The sequence below is a fragment of the Pteropus medius genome, unplaced genomic scaffold (genome assembly GCF_902729225.1).
Source record: "Pteropus medius unplaced genomic scaffold, Ma_sr-lr_union100, whole genome shotgun sequence".
NCBI classification, from domain to species: domain Eukaryota; kingdom Metazoa; phylum Chordata; class Mammalia; order Chiroptera; family Pteropodidae; genus Pteropus; species Pteropus medius.
In genome coordinates, this window is record NW_024340699.1 from 584,837 (window position 1) to 603,923 (window position 19,087).

The 19,087-nt window shown below is 32.7% G+C and overlaps 1 protein-coding gene and 1 pseudogene across 6 annotated transcripts in view; one reads left to right on the top strand and one right to left on the bottom strand.

Moving 5' to 3' along the window:
* Positions 1 to 273: 273 nt before the first annotated feature.
* CLINT1 (clathrin interactor 1) overlaps positions 274 to 19,087 on the bottom strand; it is a 53,916-nt gene continuing 35,102 nt past the window's right edge. The window contains exons 7-13 of one of the 6 annotated variants that reach the window (XM_039876620.1): positions 17,717 to 17,963; positions 15,600 to 15,669; positions 8,676 to 8,750; positions 5,041 to 5,333; positions 3,967 to 4,021; positions 2,966 to 3,116; positions 274 to 1,989 (exon numbers count right to left, since the gene is read on the bottom strand). In XM_039876620.1, coding sequence (XP_039732554.1) covers positions 1,896 to 1,989; positions 2,966 to 3,116; positions 3,967 to 4,021; positions 5,041 to 5,333; positions 8,676 to 8,750; positions 15,600 to 15,669; positions 17,717 to 17,963 — 985 coding nt within the window. In that variant the 3' untranslated portion in view covers positions 274 to 1,895. Of the gene's footprint in view, positions 1,990 to 2,965; positions 3,171 to 3,966; positions 4,022 to 5,040; positions 5,334 to 8,675; positions 8,751 to 15,599; positions 15,670 to 17,716; positions 17,964 to 19,087 lie in introns of all 6 variants that reach the window. The other 5 variants (XM_039876598.1, XM_039876606.1, XM_039876626.1 and 2 more) reach the window with 5 other exon arrangements.
* Positions 9,075 to 9,193, top strand: LOC120616902 (uncharacterized; annotated as a pseudogene).

The following is a 19,087-nucleotide window of genomic DNA, read 5'->3' on the forward strand; positions in this document are numbered from 1 at the left end:
TCATCTCTTATTCAGCAAATGAATCACTTTTCATTACCACTTAGCTGAAGTACATGAATTTCTGCCTAATTAGAAATGTTGTAGATGGGACATTAGCGAGAATGGAGCAGGTCAGGACAGCTTTGCTGCTTCACTTTTAATTCCTAACAGTACAATCTGAGAGGAAAGAATAGAGAAGTCATTAAATAATTTTAAATTATTTATAAAAATTACTTTGCCCAAATTATAATTATTTTCCCCCAGTCTCAAATGTCTAACAGAATGAAAGAAAAAGCAGTTCAACATTGATTTTAATGAACATTTTAATGTTATGTATAACAGAACATTATGAATACAATGGAAACAAAGTTTTATCAATAAAAAAAATTTTCAACACAAAGTGGGGAGGTAATAATTTGATACCTATATTATTTTAAAAATATTCCCAGCTTGAGGGTGAAACAATTACTTTTGCATTCCGAACTCTAGAATCATGATTTTCATGTAAGCTTAATGCAGAATTACAGCAGGAAAACAAAAGCATTTTAATTAATTTCCTTTATTTGTCATTAAATCAAAAGAATCTTTGACTGCTACAGGTCTCCTTTAATAATATATATTTAACTCCTCTCTATTGGAACCATATTGCTAAAGCCGTATTATATACACTCAAAACCAAAACAAAAATACTGTATAAAATCTAAAAGCCAACACTGTTGAGTTCTAACATTTATATTTAACTTAAGGTCTTAATGGATTTTTACCTTTTCAATTTTTTGAAAAGACACCAAAAAAAAAAAATGTTTTTCTCTTTGACTGTTCCTGTTAAATGGTGGCTACAGGAACAAACACGGAAGGAAGCCTTGCCAAGTTAATCGCTGCAAACTGTAAATAATGACTGCTAAAAACAAACAAAAATAGTGGAGTTTTTTTTTTTAAAGGGAACCGTAGAGCAGTCTTGAAAAAAAAAATATGTATATTTTTCCTAGTTCTGCACAGGATAATTATAGCAGAGGATATGGGAAAAATCTCCTAGTTATCACCAATTACTTAAAGAGGTTTTGTAACAATAAAAATTTGGATAGTATAATAGCAGTGTTGCTGGAACATTAGCAAAAGTATATACATTCCAGTTACCTTTGATTTAGCCATAATCACATATGTATGCCTTTTTTGGACAAAAATATATATTTTTATAAAAAACCGATCATCCAACTTTAATGATTTTATATATGGACTCAAGAGTGGTAGTAAAAGGAACAGACCCAATTATGACAAGGTGATTCAGGGACAGAAAAATCAAGTTCCTCAGGAAAAGAAAAGTATAAAATTAGAGATCCAAACACATTTATTCAGCCCTATTCCAGTCTTCCCCAAAATTATGATGTTTAAATGGGCTCTTCTATTTATAAAGGCTTTCTTTCAATGGTCTCACTACCCCATTTGTGGTCACTTCTCACCGGGAAATATGATTTTGACCTCATCTGAAGTGCCCTTGTCTGGCCATCTGAAATATTAGATATTTCACTTTTATACAATGGCCTTTTTGGTTCTTTACGTAGGTTTATTTTAATAGATAGAAGGGAGTTGATTAGCATTTTCCATCCCAACATCACCTATCTGCACCACTAAAAATCCTTCATTCAATCTGCTCCTTTACAATCTATTTGCTAAAGTTGGCAAAATTTGCAAAGGCATCTTGCTTGGGCTGCACAGTTCCAGAAGTCATGGCTAGGTTGGGCATGCCCATTCCGACTGTGGCTGGCAGGCCCATCCCAGCAGTTGACATCCCTATGTTCATGTTCATGCCCATCATGCTCTGGCTCATCATCGGGGTATTTCCGAGAGGGGCCATTGCCATGGTGCCAGTCATCACGTTGGGCATGCTCAGAGGCATGGGCCCCCCCATCAGAGGGTTAGTCTGAGGCCGGACAGGAAGCATGTTCGCTGGAGAACTGAGGTTCACGGCTCCAAAACTTTGAGTCATCACATTCATAGGCTGTTGCATATCTACCAGAAGAAGAGACAAAAGAACTTTACCACAATGAAGTCTTAGATTCATAGAGCAGAAAAATAATCCAGTCTTCCTGACCATCAATACCTGTAAACCCAATAAAATTACTTGTAATGATTTTACATGAGAAGTCAATTAACTTTTATTGTTTACTCCTCAGAAATATTCAATGGCTATTAGCTCTGGTTTCCCAAAGATGTAGAAACAGTAAGAGTGGGCAGAGGGAAAACATGAGTGAGGCACTTTAAAATTATTCCCACAAAATCTATTGTGGAATCCAACCTAACAGGTTGTCAAGAGCTATTGTGTGTCAAAAGCCTTAAAAAAGTTTATATCCTTTGACTCACTTTATTTTTAGAATGTTACATTAAGGAAAAAATCACAAGCACAAAGATTTATACAAAACCATGGAATTGTTTATAATAGCAAAAAGCTGGAAACAACTGAAATAACCAACAATAGAGGAATTGTACACTGATAAGATTGGATAACTAGAAAGATCTAAAAATAATTTTTTCTTAAGAATATTCAACATATAAAATAATGTTGAATAGACAGAATGATTGATATCAAGTGTTAAACATAGGGTTAGAGAAGAAAGAAAAAAAATTATGAATTAACAGCTATTATCCCTGGTTTATGGAGTTCAGATAATTTTCATTCCCTTATCATACATGCCTATATTTAAAAATTTTTCTACAGTAAATATTTTTATCTTAGTTATCAGGCCCCCCAAACTCACCACAATACAATAAATGTTATCATGCCAAAAGGAGACTACAAGGTAACTCAATGTGCCAGGAGGAATAACATGTATTATATGAAAAAAATCTTAAGTGAACACACACAAATGCCTTCAAGTACAGTTTGTCTTATGTATTTATTTATTTTTTTCATGGCTTGAAGCAATCCTGAAATCAGGGCAACAAATTACATGTACACACAGAAATGAGATGTCCTGTTGCAACTTACTCTGTTGCTGAATCATTGTATTGAGTGATGGCTGCTGTGGTTTGGAAGGCTGCATACCAGGTAGTAAGTTGTCTAGGCTGATGTTTACACTGGGGTCGGACCAAGTAGAGGGCAGGGTTTTGCTGACTGATTTCTGGACCATATCTGTATTCTGATTATAGAGAGGATTAGGCTTCTGCAGCACTGTGCTAACATTTTGCAAAGGCTGGAAAATAGAAAAATGCTCTAAAAATTAAGCATCTGCTTTATAAAGATTATCAGATGGCAATTTAATCACAGTAACTCCAAATATATACTCAACTTTGTAATAAACTCTTGAAACTAAGAAGGACCACAAATGTTCTATGCTAAGGTCTTCAATATCCTAATTCACTAACTTCCCCAAAATATTCCTCTGAAGTAAAAATTATGTTTGGGGTAGAAACAAACAACATATTTACACTAATAATTATTCCCCCATTACCCAAAGTCTAGAAGGCACCAGTCCAGGGCAACTACCAACTTCAGGTTAATACAGCTTTAAAGAAACATACAAATAGAGATTTCTTCTTACAAAATGGAATTCAGGATATGATTTCTCATGTTATAAAAAGCAAAACAATCAAAACAGCAAATGATATTTACATATCCTGACTGATATTTCCCTGGTTACATATCTATTTACTAAAGAGAGCAACACTAGTGGACAATTTACAAGAAAGGAGAAATTCAGGAGAAAGAAGCAGAGGTGCCTGGTAGTTACTAAGGATAACTGTGAGAAAGACAAAAAGAGGAAAAGGAACAGTAATAGGAAGAATAATCAAAAATGTACCAATGCGAATAATCACAACACAGTTGCAATTAAGATTACAAATAAATAGATTGGCTTTATGTTTAAATCATATAAAAGAAACTCAAAGAATAATCTGGCTTGGGCTTGCACAGTTCAATTTAATGGTATTGTGGCTTTCATGTCCATTTTCTCAATGTTAGGTCTAATTTCTGTTATACAGAGTAGTCACCTTCTGTTTCTTTCTTCTCTTCCTTCATCCTAACACACATCCCAAAGAGGAGAATCTATACATTAAAATGAATAATTAGCATCATAAAGATTCTGAATAGCTTGAATCAAAAATAGCAAGTTCCTAGTCCAATTTGGACACCTATATTCTAACCCTATACTTGTTCAAATTCTAAGCTAGTATGAGGTAATTTAGATTTAACTATAAAAAAGTGAATTAATAAGCTCTCAATTAGTTGTTTTCCTTTATGAAAATGAGGGTTGAAAGAGCCTATACAAACATATAATGTAATAAAGCAGGCCCAGAACAGGGAAGAGAACATTCGTCATTTTAGAGAATGATTTTCTATATTAGCAATGATTATTTGCTCCCAGCAAGTGATACTTCTTTAAGAACATGAGCAGAGACTTTACTGAGTGAATGCAGGCCACGGGTGAAGTCGATACAGGTATATCTCATTTTATTGTACTTCACAGATACCGCGTTTTCATCAACATTGAGGCAAGACCCTCCACCAGCAAAAACAATTAGGATTTGTTGAAGGCTCAAATGACGGTTAGTATTTTTTAGCAATAAAGTATTTTTAAATTAAGGTATGTACATTGTTTTTTTAGACATAATACTTTACACACTTAATAGACCGCAGTATAGTACAAACATAACTGTCATATGTACTAGGAAGCCAAAAGTTGATGTGACTGACTTTATTGTGATACTTGCTTTATTGTGGTAGTCTGGAACTGAACATGCAATCAGTATCTATGCCTGTGTCTCTACTCCTTAAAAACATTTAAAAAAAAGTATTAAATACCAATTTATTAGTTCAATAAATTTTCAGCAAGTGCCTCCTCTGAGCAAGGCACCATGATTGGCTTTGCATGGACTACAAGATGGGTGAGGAGGCTTGCCTTCTAGAACCCAAATGACTACCCCAGGGGAGAGTATAAGATAAATGCAATGTGCAAAAGCAATCTATATATTGCTTATTTTTGTTTTAGGCTAATCTACCATTAGATTAGTTAGAGGATCTCCAAGATTATGAATCGCAATTTCCAAGGGAGGCAGACAACTCACCTGTGATCTTGACATGGGCAAACCCAGCCCCACAGTATTACTGCTCATCATAGAGAAATTCATACTCTGGGAAGATGTCATGGTTGCCTGGGATGAGCCCATAAGATCAAACAGATCTGAAGAATTTGAGGCAGCTGGAGGTGGGCCTAAAGCTGGTTGTGAGCCACTGACAAGTTCCACAGCTGGCTGTGAGGCACTGCCAAAGAGCTCACCACCGGAAGCAACAGAGCCTGATGAGGCTTGGTTGAAGGCACTCCAGTCACCAAAGTCTCCATTCCCACTTGTTGTAGTTACTGAGAAAGGAGAACATAAGGGTAAAAAACTTTCTGATGTGCACGGTACGAATATAGCAACCTGCAAACTGAAACAAATTAGAGCTGATCTGTGTCCACCCAGATTAACATCTACAGGTACCACTTCCATCTGGACGTTATTCTTTCTCATGAATATTTCAATAGTGTTAACAAGGTAGCAAGGAAAAAACTTCCCACATATAAAGTAAAATCCATCTCTTAGCAGGTCTGAGGTGACACACAGAAGTTATAATCAAAACTTCCCTTCAACCTAAGTTTGCATATCAAATTTGGTTCCAGGGAAACAAATATGAACTAGCTTGAGACCCAAAAAGCATGAAGAAACTCTAAACTGGTTAAACCATTTGCTGGGAGATGCAGAATTCTCATGCACAGAGATACTCAAGTAAACTCAAAGAATTCAACTCATTTCATTCATTCATTATTTGGAAAGGTTCAAAGAGAAATCAAACTATAATTTATACTGTCTCATGTAAGTAAAACCCCAAATTCATGAGACTAAATTTATGAAACACAAAACAAAACCGGAAAAACATGGAGAAAACTCAATAAAATTAAGAGTAAGTTAGTAAACTCTGGTAATAAGTTCTCACCCATTTGGCCATATTACATTGAAAACACAGGGTTGTAGGTAGCCATGATGTATATAACCTTAGTACATTGCTTGCTTCAAAATAGGAATGTGCAATCTATTTATTTAAATAAAAAGTGGGGTAAAGTCTTCAGAGGAAAACGCATGCTAATATTAAAAAAAAGAAAACTATCACTACATGTCAAAATATACTTATAACAAGTTTAAGACTTAATGCATTCAATAATATAAAAGCTGATAATAGGTTAATTAAAGAACTAGTGTTTAAGAGTATGGATTTTATACCTTACTAGCTCTGTGATCTTTGCGCAAGCTACTGTGACCCTCTCCGCCTCACTTTTTAAAAAATCTAAGTTGTGAAGATTAAGTAATTTAATATATAATAAGTGCCATTTAAGGTTTGTTAGTTTTACTTTGGATTAATTGTGAAAAGACGGGACAGCCAAGACACCATGCTCTCTTTCTTTCAGGTACACCATATAAAAGTTTAAGTCAAACTTCTATAAATTCTTAATACATAATATTAACTACTTGGAACACAATAAATATAAAGGCAAGCAACACTTAAAACATTTTAACTAGGTTATTCACAATTCTAAGTAAATAAACTTTTAAGGGACAAATTGATAAATATGAAGTAATGGAAGTTGAAAAACAAAGGTGAAGAAAGAGCTACATATAAACTGTCATTTGAAAGCAAATATGTATTTCCAAATTAATTAACACCATCTCTGTACTCCATGTTCACTACAACTTGGAAATACATTTTTTCTAGCTGAAAAGGTAACGAACCACTGCAATACTGTCTCATTATGCTAAATATCAAAAGATAATAACATCAAGTCTTTAAAATTATATTCTTGTATTACCATATTAAAATGTAAGCACCCACAAAAGAGAAAATAATTCACTTAGAAACCCTAAGCTCTACCAACAATTTAATACAAGATCTGGACTAATATTCATTACCTCAGGGTTTTACTAAAACATATCTTTGATCATCATTACAAAAGAGACTGAATTAAGAGTTTTACAATTAGTTCTATGTATTAAACAATTTAAACTAATTTAAAGAAGACTGCTGGATAAAAGTAAAATTTATGCTTATTTCCTATTTGCTTGATATATAAACCAGAAAAAGAATAGAAACTGGGGCAAAATGTGTTGCCCCATCTGAAAACTTTATCTGAGATGATTAATCATGAGAGGAAGATACTTCTAGTGGGGCATATATTGTTCAGAAATGATTAATCACTGTTGCAACAGTTTCAGCCCCTTGCGTAATGGTGATCAAGTTATATTAATCACATGCATACAGATGAAGAGATGTATCACTTAGCAACATTAACATATTTGAATTATTTGCATAGTAGGCAACTTTATATACATAAAAACTGAGAATTACACAGGCAGTCTGTATAATTAGGGCAATGTTTATCTTCCACTTTGATTTGCCTAAAGTAAGGTATTAACCCTTAGAAAGCATAACCACACTTCTAAAAAGAAGCAGTTAATTACTACACAATTCTGGTTTCTGGGAAATACTTGGAATTTACACAAGTAGACTGTCAAAATAACCCCAGATACATTAAAACCTATGCATCTTTATTCCTAAATCCTTATAAACCTCAACCAGACATTATTAAATACAAATTTTAACCCAGCTAATATAACAACAATAGATAACTGTATTTGAAATGAATAATAAGACTAGTTCAGTTAAATTGCATCTTTCCTCACTGCCTCACCTTAAGATTTTTATAGCTATTTTATTTTTATCTCTCAAACTTCAGACTGACCAGATTCTATAGAAAAAAAAATTACAACCAACTTATAAAACATTACAACCCACCTAAAAAAAAGACATTAATAATGAACTTAGTTACTACTCTATACACTTCTATAGATGTTTATCATTATAAAGAACCATGACATCAGTTTCAATTTTTAGAAAGTTGGAGGCTCAGAGGCTTTCCCAAAATTAAAGTTACCACAGTATATGACAGAGGTGGTGAGATAAAAATATTAATTAAAAAAAGAGAAAAGAGACAAGCCCTTCACCTCAATCCTCAATGTTTAAGTCTATATTCTACTCAGATGTTACATTTCTTTTTTTTTTTGGCCTTTTCAAAAACTGAGGTATAACTTATATATAACAACACATTAGTTTCAAGTATTCAGAATAATGATTTTATATTTGTTAAGTCTAGGGCATTTTTTTTTTATTTCTAACATGGCCTGAGAGTTTCAACGGTTCACTATTAAAGAATGTGTCAAAATGAAGTTCGGTTATTTTTCACAGAAGTGCTTTTAAGGTATCTAAATTACAGAGAAATGAATTTTAGTAAGATAGTCTGCCCAAACTCAATGTCCCTGAATTTCATTTATGTAATTAACATAAACTAAACGTGAACCGTTAATACGCTTGCTGCTAAAATGAGATGATTTATACTTATTCACACGCCTTATCCTCCCCCTAAATAAAACCTACTTATGATTAAGAACAATTTTATTTAGGTGTACCTGAGTAGCGTACAACCAGATTAATTCATCTGGCACATTTAAGACACTGGCCCAATAAAATACCTTTGTGAATGATTTCATTAGGAATTATAAATACTACAAGGAAAAAATGCCAAAAAGAAGCTGATTTGGGGGACAGAGAATCATTTTGTTTTGATAACCTTTTCACTGCCTCTAGACTTCTGGCCAATCAAATTCTATCATACCTTGGGAAGGGAAATTGCCTGATGCAGCAGCTGAGCCAAAGTCAGCAAATCCTTCAAATAAATCAGCTGATCCTCCTAGAAATTAAGTATGAGGAAAAAGTTAAACTGTTAGAACCACTAAACAATTGATAGCAATTCCAGGAAGCTATTTTCGCAACACACTTAAAATACCCAATATTAGAGGACTCAGGCCTATCATAAAAGCTAGTTTGCTGATCTAGGTTTTCATGTCACCATGTTCTCTTTAAGCTATCAAAGACTCTTTCATTCCTCTGTTCTGTATCTAGTAAGGTAACTGACACTACAACTGTGGTTAAAGTTATCTCTCACTTTTATTTCACAAACATAACGTGGGCATGCAGTTTATTTAGCCAATTATGCTCTTTATAAGAATCTTCAGTCTACAGCCATGCCACCCTGAATGTGCCCAGTCTTGTCTGATCTCGGAAGCTAAGCAGGGTCGGGCCTGGTTAGTACTTGGATAGGAGACCACCTAGGAATACCAGATGCTGAAGGTGTTAATAAAATAAAATAAAATAAAAATAAGAATCTACAATGGATGCTAAAACCTGGGTAAAATGTTGCTGAGGAATAAGTCACATAATCCCAAAACATTACTCCACACAGATTATTTAGTAAATACATAAAAAGAGGTAAAGCTACTACTTTTACAACAGAACCTTAAACAAGTGATCAAACTTAATGCCACTAACACTTAGACAAAATAGTATTCATGGGCCTTCTAATGTAAGGGATTGAAAAGGCGAATTTTACTCACGTAGAAATTCCTGCCAAAAATATTTAACCTGAATCTAATCATGAAGGATCAATCAGCAAATATAAACTGAAGACATTCTGCAAAACAACTCAACACTTCAGAAAATATCAACATCATAAAAGACAAAAAAGGCTGGTACTGCTCTAAATTAAAAGAGCATAAAGAAACAACAAGTAAATGAAATACATGATCCCTGGCTGGACTCTGGATTTTAAGAAGTGGTGCCATTCTGAAATTACATAATGAGACACCAGGGGAATTTGAATATGGTCTATGTCTTAGACAATAATACTGTTTTAATGTTAAATTTACCAAGTAAGATAATTATATCATGATTATAGAGGAGAACGCCCTTGTTGTAAGGAGATGTGTGCTAAAGTACTTTAGGGGCAAAATGTTATGATGCTTGCAATTTTTTCTCAAATGGCACACAATAAACAAATGGTAAAAACAAACAACAAATAACTAGAAAGAACATGTGGCAAATTTTATGTAGGTTTGAAATTTTTAAAAATAAAAAGTCAGGGAAGAGTGTTTACTCCATGAACAAGCAAATATTTGCATTACGTTAAAAAAGTAGCTTTTTGCTACTTCTAGACTGGTATTTTTTAAAGAGGTGAGATCCAAATCATAAGGCTGCAAATCAACTCATGTGCAAAACAGCACATTCTCATATTAGTTTTTATTTGTAAACACTATATGGGTAAGAATATTTACTTTTATCTACAATTTGAACAATGACATAATGTTAAATTTTAATATTTCATTTTTCTTCAATTCAGTTATCAATGAAATAGTAATAGCCAAAGGATCTAAAAACTTAAACAGCTGTCCTTATTTTTGTTTGTCCTTAAAGATTTCACCTCTTAAGAGTCACAAACTTAGAAGTTTAGAGCGGCAGTTCAATTATGGTGCTTTTAGTGTTATGCGAACATTATATAGGTTACATCACAGCTGCTTAGCCTGCAGTACTTAGAAACTAGCCAGGTGGGACTGGAACATCTGGGCTGCACTCAGACACCACTAGGGACAGCTTCCAACATCTGGTGCCACTTCTGAATTGTCTTATCGCTGCAAGACATTCTGCCCCATCTGCTACACTCAACTGGGTTAATTAAACTAGAACCATCTCCTGTTCTTAATAAATGGCCAGCAGTAATAAAAAGAACAAATCAGTTTCTGATACATGTGTACTTAGTATTTCTTTTTAATGCACATTTACTGTAGTCAACTGTCAGCAGGCATAACTAATTCCTCATTCCTTCACCTCATTACAAATGTACATATTCACATACATCCCCATTCACCATGAACTAACTCCTACCAAGGCCAAAGAACTTCACTCAAGAACTACCAACACTACAGCTCATACATCTACTTCTGCTTTAGCCAAAGGATAATATCACAGTGATTTGTTTTTCTCTCCTTTGTAAGTACACACATCATGATAAAATGTGATGAGGGGCAGATCAATGAGCTCTGTTTTTAAACTATTTAAACAAGCATATATATTAATAAAAAAAAGGCAGATAAATGAATGTTATAAACAGTTGCTGCTTAATATTAATAAGTTGTCTTCTGTAATGTTCTTTCATGTTAAAAATATTGATCAAAGTGTACTGTTAGGTAACAGAATGATAATCATTTACTATAACATTAAGGGGTTTGAAAATCGGAGATTATTTTAATTTGCTTCATCCAAGCTGTGAATAAACATCAATATGCAATCTGTTATGCCAAACAAGTTAGAAATTTTTAAATCTTATCCAGTCTGGGCTACAAAGAAAATTCATGTTGTGGATAAAAAATAAAAGCACTGAGTAATGAATATCACTTCAAACTGGGTAAGCTATTTTATTTTTGTCATATTCTGAATGTAATATTTCAGATAATTACCTACTTTGGTTATTTTACTGCTCTACCTTCTAGTACCTAAACTGAAATTATACTGTTTTTATCAATAGCAAATATTATTCTACTCCACCCCTTCTAGAAGGGAGATTTCAACATGACTAATTTCAGAACACTGGGAGTAAAGAAGGAAACACACGCACAAGTATTTTACAAATAGAAGCCACGTTTCTCTGAAAAGAATTTAACTTTGTGCCACAGATTATGCTTCTATTTCTGTTTTACACAATGTGATCTTTAACTCTGAAAGCGATCTTAAAAATCTCTTTATTTCATTTAGGAAAAGCTTCTCTCTCCGAGGAGGGACTATCCATACCTATGTGCATGATGTTATTCATACCAATGCCTTAAATGCAACAGAAATTTTCTAAAGCATTTTCCCAGATAACTTCTATCTAAAGGAATTTAAGTAAAAGAATCTACCAAAAATTGCTGCATGTGGAAGATTGCTAAATTTCACAATAAGAGCTATCCTTCAAGATTCCCATATGAGAGCTGTCATTATAAATGAACCATTTCCATCTGCCTTTTCAGGGTAGCACGGAGGTTATTTACAATCACCAGCTGGGAACATGGATTTTCCAAAGCAATAATACTGTGAACAGGAAAAATACAGCTGAACTAGACAGTGCTTAAACTACAAATGAAAATTTTCTTCAACAAAAAATTTAATCTAGATTACATTATAAAAAACAAACTTTTGCATAAAGAATTCTAGTACAAAATTTAAAAAATGACAAAATGCCCAAAAAACTAAATATACGACAGTTAATATTATGTAAGAAGTTTTTGAAAAAAATAAATACCCCAATAAAAATGGACAAAGGACATGAACAGACAAGTTACAACTGACATATGAAAACATCAAAAGTATACAAACAAATGCAAAATAAAATGAAATACTATTTTCTCCTTATAACACTGGAAGATTTTGAAAGATGCTATTTCTCTATAATAGAGAAAATTTTGTAAAAAAACAAAACTAAACCTAATGTCCCCCAAAACAGACATTGATTGGTTAAATAAGTTATAGTTCATCCATATAATGTTATTATAAAGTGATTAAAAGGCCTGTAAAAGAATACTATCATAAAAAGGTCTTGGTTGACAAGCAATTTACAAAAAACAAAGAAAACATCCTTATCTAGAAGCCTGGAAAAGATTTGCCAGACAATACTTAAATATACTGACTAAAAGTATAGAAAATTAAAAAAAAAAAAAAAAATTTTCACCAAAATTATTAATAGTTAACTTTATACATCTAAGTTATGGTGAATCACTTATTCCTCATCAAATTTCTAAAAGGAACATGCATTACTTTTAGTGAAGGGAGAATATGTTAAAAATTTTTTATTTTTTGTACACTTGGCTTAAATGAGATAAGTCCCAGGAAATTCTAATATATAAGTTGATATATTAAGTCTGTAACAAGGTGGTTCATATTCACATAAATATTCTCAACTAACTTTAGTGATTACTAGGTATAAGGCAATAGGTTCAAATGTAAATGTAATAAAAATTTTGGATTTGTTATACCTTAATTTAAAATAATTTTTTTAACTTAAAAAATTTAAAAACATGTTGCAAGTCATGTAATGTCTTCCTGTTTGTCTTGCTTTTATGGTATATTTCCTCCTCAACATCATTTATTGTACTAGAAATAACTTATTTAGTATGTTAACCAAGACCTAAATTCCTTAATTACAAAGGGACAAAGGAGACAATGTGGACTTTTAAAGAAGTGAGATATATTTAAGAAATGAAATGGAATGGTTTCTAGCATTCTATTTCTAATTGGCTTATTTTCTAAACACCTTAAATTATTCATTTAAAAAGTGTTTACTTAGAAGTTTTATATATATATATATAAATAATTTATATATATATATTTTATATATAAAATATTTTATATATTATAAAATATATTATATTTTATATATATATGTATATATATATAAAACTTCTAAGTAAACACTTTTTAAATGAATAATTTATATACATATATATATATATCATCAAAATATTGTTTGAATACAGATTTTAAAAGAACATTAATTACTCCAGTGGGATATTTATCAAGACAGTTTCAAATAAATCTTGCTGGGTGGGTTTCACATACATCTTTTTAAACTTGGCAAATATTCTACAATGACTGTCCCACACATATACTTTTAAAGTTGCTAACAAAAAGAAGGTAACATATAAATCTGAACATTTTCTCATAGGAGCTATTTATCTGGTGAGTGATGCAGATGCCATAACTGCTTAGGTTTACAGTTCATGCCCTAATTACTGGCATGATGGTACTATTTTAAGTATAGGCACATCTGGTAAATGACACCCAAATGGCATACCAAATAGCAATGTTGTTATGGTAGATTCTTAGACTTTCTCATGTGTAGGTGCTGAAGATTTAATATCTAGTTTTTTCCACTACTGAATTAAGTTTCAAATATATTAATAAAATATTTAAATAGAGATTTGGGGCAACGAAATTTATGTACTGATGGGGGGGGGTCTACACAAACTGGTTAAATATATTGTTTCAAATAGGAGATAACTTTAAAAATTTCTGATGTCAACCCACATTCAGTTACTTTTTAGAGACTAAAATGAACATTAAGGCAAGAAACTGCAGATTTCATTTGTCTCAATTACTATATTAATATTAATTGTTACTTCTATTTAATTAGTCAATCTACTGTTTGCACTGGAGAAGAAAAACCACTCAAAGGTTTCTTGCCAAGCAAAGGAAGCATGTTAGCATTTAATAATTCTCTCTGTTCAAATAATCTTGATATCACTGAGGAAAAAAGTTGCATCCACTCATTTGACCTTTCTAGATATTTTTTCTGATTGCTCCATCCACTTTCCACAGATGTATGAAAGGGTCTCTTTAATATTTCATGCCAGCAGTCCAAAATAGTTGATATTCTTTGACACTACGTCTGTATTATATGACCACATGCTAACTGCCAGTAAATACTATAGTTAATATGTTAAACATACGAAAAGCACATAAACTATTGAAAAAAAAACTAATGTAGTTGTATGTAACCTTGGGCATGATTGTTCAATATAGTTTAAAGAATAATTTTAGAAACAATTTACAGTTACAGAAAAAAGAGAACAGGAACCAAAGAATTTCAGAAACTAGGTTGAACCATATACCCTATGAAGTTCACTCCGAGTCCAAGAATTTTATGTACTAGGAAAGGGCACTTTGTATTAATTACAGGTACTAAACTATTAATGACAAGTAAATTCATTATAGACTTCCACTAAAACATTAATGTAAATTTTAAAACAATTCAGTTTTAAAAAAGCATTACACACAACTAGGAACAATAAATTTACTTTGCACATTACCTACACACCAATCTTACCATCTACATTTTGATGTGAAATGAACTTTAAACAAGTTGAGAAAGACTTTTTAAACAGAAGTTTTATTCTTAAACTCTTTTGACTTGTGGCACAGTTCATGAAAACTCCATAATCACTGAATGCAACCTAAAATATCAACTTTCTTGAAAATAATTTATAGGGATTTATTCAAAATCCGGCATATACTGGTAATTAAATTGAACAAATTATTAGTCTTATCTTGACAGAATATTTGTAAGAAAACTATTCTTTTGCTACAGCCCTCTTAAAATATGTCAGGTAGGTAGTAACATACGTTAATAGAATGCTCCTTTCTTCAGAAGCACTCTGCATGCTTATAACTATCGGTGGCTTATGATTACTGTACTTCCACCACCTGGCCTTCCTATGAGGACAAGAACTTGGTTTTACTAAGCACTATATCTCTAGCACTCAAACCAATGTCTGGTTCAACAAATATGTGAATAAATAAATGAAAAATTTAAATTAACCCTAGGCATGGCTGATGCTGAGACCCAGAATTAAGATTTAGGAAAAGACAGTAAAGTGGGCAGAGCAATACATTTTGCTTATAGAGAAAGCAAAAAACTCCAAATACTCAGTGCTAAAGAAATTAAGGAGAGAGAGGTTACTGAATTATTATTGGTCAAATATTTAAGTACTCTTCTTCCTTATTTTAGGAAATTAACACCCCCTCTCCCCAATAATGCCCAAGGCTTGCTAATTTTACATTAAAAATAAATCCAATGCAAAAAATTTTATTTTTCATTCCACCTTTTATTAAACACTTTAAAAAATTCTCTGAAACTAAAGTTACTAAAAAAGAAAAAGCCAGTGTGGAAACTTACCTGTTGATTGGCTGGTGCCATCAAACAGATCAACAAGGTCACCAGATGACTTGCTGCTAGGCACTGAAGTCTAGAAACACACAAAGAACTAATGAGCTGAGAAAACAAGTACCTATTTTTTCTAAATCTGCTCTACTCATCTCTAATTTCCAACTCAGACACAAATACGTGTAATTGTCTTGATAGGGGCAGATTTAGATTTCTGAAGAAACACAAATGACTATGAATTCTTATGGAGATGGTAAGTATTTTTAATTCTACTACCAGCACTGTAAAAGTCTGTCACATCCACACTTGTCTTTTCCCTCATTTTTTTCTTACTGAATTTCACTCTGGAAAATATACCTTCCAGATCCCATTCAAACTTCATGCTACGTATCAGAATCATTTGAGGATTAAAAAAATACATATGCTCCAGGCTCCATCACAATATACTGAGTCATAAATGCCCACGGTGGGAATCTCGGCCTGTACAATCTTACAAAGTTCCCTCAATAATTCCCATATCTAACAAGGTCTGTGATCCCCTGGAATAGAGGCCAAGATTCTATCTAGCTCTAAAATTCTATGATTCTATGAACTTTAGCAATGCTTACTATTTGTATGCTATACAAGTCAGTATAATTCTGTTGATATAGCTTGACATCTAATTGTTTCATATTTAGTTCCCAAACTAAATTGTGGGATAGGAGTTGTAATATGATTTTTCTCTTCTTCATAGTCCCAAGCACTCTGATGCATATTTGCTGTATCTTCAATACATACATGCTAAATGAGAACAGAATAGCTAGAAAATAGGGAAACAATCTGAGTTCCTGAGCTTTGAAGATTAAAATACTACATCATAGTTCAAAAAGGCCTTGAGAAAGAAAGAAATTTGAAGTAGTTGAGTAACTTTTCAAGTACTTCGACCTTTTAGAAATTTTTTTGGTAGTAAAAACAAAGTAAAAAGCTCACACTACAAATATATAAAATATTTATTGCAGAGTGACATATTCATGCTGTACTACAAATTGCTATTTAAAATCCTATAAGATATAAAAGTCTCAATTTACTGTTAAGAAATTATATAGTTGGGATAATTTTCTTCATGCAACCTTGAATAAATTCTCCATATAAGAGCCACTATGTATTGGGTTACAACTATGGCTATCTCCCAGATCCCATACTGCCATTAGTAAGCTAACGGTATCTATAGCACAGGAAATCTAAGACCACAGAGAAATAATAGCCATTTCCCCTTAACTACAAGTAAAGATGAGTTATAATTTTGAGGTTTCCATCAAAACTAAAAAGAACAAATATGGGTAAAATCATACACCAGTAGATATTTGGCAAAAGTTGACACAGTACTTGTTCTTGCCACTAAGCAGGACTAGCTTTATTTTTAGAGTCATCTACTATTTGCAGGATACATTAGAAAACTGTCTTCTCTAGCTTTTAGTTACTTCTGATGCAAAGATACAAGTTAGGTAAACATTAGTTGGGTGGGGGCAAAGTGACAAAACAACAATTTAGCCTTTTGGGAAAAATTTCTCTCTTTGGCAGATTTCTGTCCAAAAGACTAGCTTGTAGCCCAGTATCTAGTAGGTGGACTTCCATGTCTGTGGTGAATGAAAAACAAATAAAAAAGGCACCAGATCAGTACTGATCTGCTGCTACTGATCAGTAGTGACCACCAAGTAAACACGACCCTCTTTGTAGGCACCATCTCTGTATCAAATGAGACCATTTCCCTTATATCTACTTGGTTCTCTTTTGTCACTTCTTACAACTTCCAAATACTCCCATGTTTCCATTAGTGAATCTCATTCTTCTTGGTAACCAGCAGTGGTGTCTTAGACGGAAATAGATGTATTACACTCAGATTCACACCCTTTCCCAAACGAACCAAAAGTGTCACTTCTACTTTCACAGAGAGTGCTTAGAGACTCATTCAGCAATTGGACAGGTATCTTTCCCCACAGAGAGGAAATTATTAATGACTTTGAGTAATATATGCTAGATGATCTGTAATAAATATAATTGCCTAGAAATGCCTAAGCTTACTAATACAACAATTCTAAAATGTATAAGAATAAAACTGTGTATAATGTATAAACCTGTGCCGGTCCCACCTTAACTGAAAACTGAGGCGTATGAGTTGAAGCATTCTGGTCTGGACTTGCTTTGTCCCCTGTGTAATGTGCTGCTGCTCCAAGATCAATGGTTTTGGAAGGATTTGCTGTGCGCTTGTGTCTGGTTGTGGTGGTCTCCGTGGCCTGTGTGATATGGATATGCTTGGTTGTCACAGTCTCCTCTTCATCTTTGAATTCTCCTTTGGGAGATCTGCCTCTTCTTGCTTTCTTTTCCTCATCACTGTCGCTAAAAGATATTAAAAATGAAGCAAAATAATAAGACTAGGGATTATTTTAAAATGGAGTCCTCAGTGATTTGAACTAAAGTATTTCAAATACAGTAGCTCTAAAATTCCATACTTTGACTATTTGACAGGGATCAACAGAATGTTATCTATCTGAATAATGACACGTGTATGTTGGGGAGGGAACGTGGGAACCTGACAAAATCCTGAGGTAATTCTAAAACACTGCTACAAAAAAGTATTTACATAAATATGTACAAATAAAAAATGTCTAAAATAATTAAAGTGCTTATTTAGTATAGATTTAAGCTTAAAAAAAATAAAATAGCTGGATTATCATCATAGCACAATCAACTGATGAGATCCTGGGAGCTCCAACATTTGCATTTGATGACCATTTTCTTGAAATGGATTGTATGCAAACAACTACAGTTACATTTACACAACATAATTCTGTCATCGACTCTCATATATTAATACATAATAAAATATTACAATTTCAATGGATACCTGTTAAATATTATCTGAATTCAAATGATTAAAACTCTAATCTGTTTATGCAGAAAAACATGAGGTAATGTACTTTCCAACAACTGTGTTCTTTTTCATTGTAGTATCAGGAGATCAAACTTTTATGTAATTATGAAAACTGCTTTACAGAAAACTTAAATATATTTCAATTATTTCAGGCACATTTCAGAAACATTTTTTTTTAATAATGCAAAAGAAAAAACTACATTATGAGCAAAAAACTGGGTTTTTCATATGCTATGGGTTAAAAATGTCAGTACTAGTCTCTTCTCCAGTAATAAGGCATCTGGGTTTTTCCTGGTGCAAGAAGGACAGAGAGAAATTACCTAACATATGTCTCATTACCTATTTTACTTAATTTTAGAGTAGATGGTTTAATTTACAAATATTCTAAAATAAAATACTTAAAATTCTCCTTAAAACTATGAGTATTATTACTGATGAAATATAACTCAGACTATTTCTATTTAAATATAAACCAAATTGGAATTGTTTAATTCCAAATCTGTAAACTCAGGAATCAAGAAGAATGGCTTCCCATGCACAGCAAAGGAGTTAAATGTATTTTTATCTATAAGCATTTTAGGGAATCTAA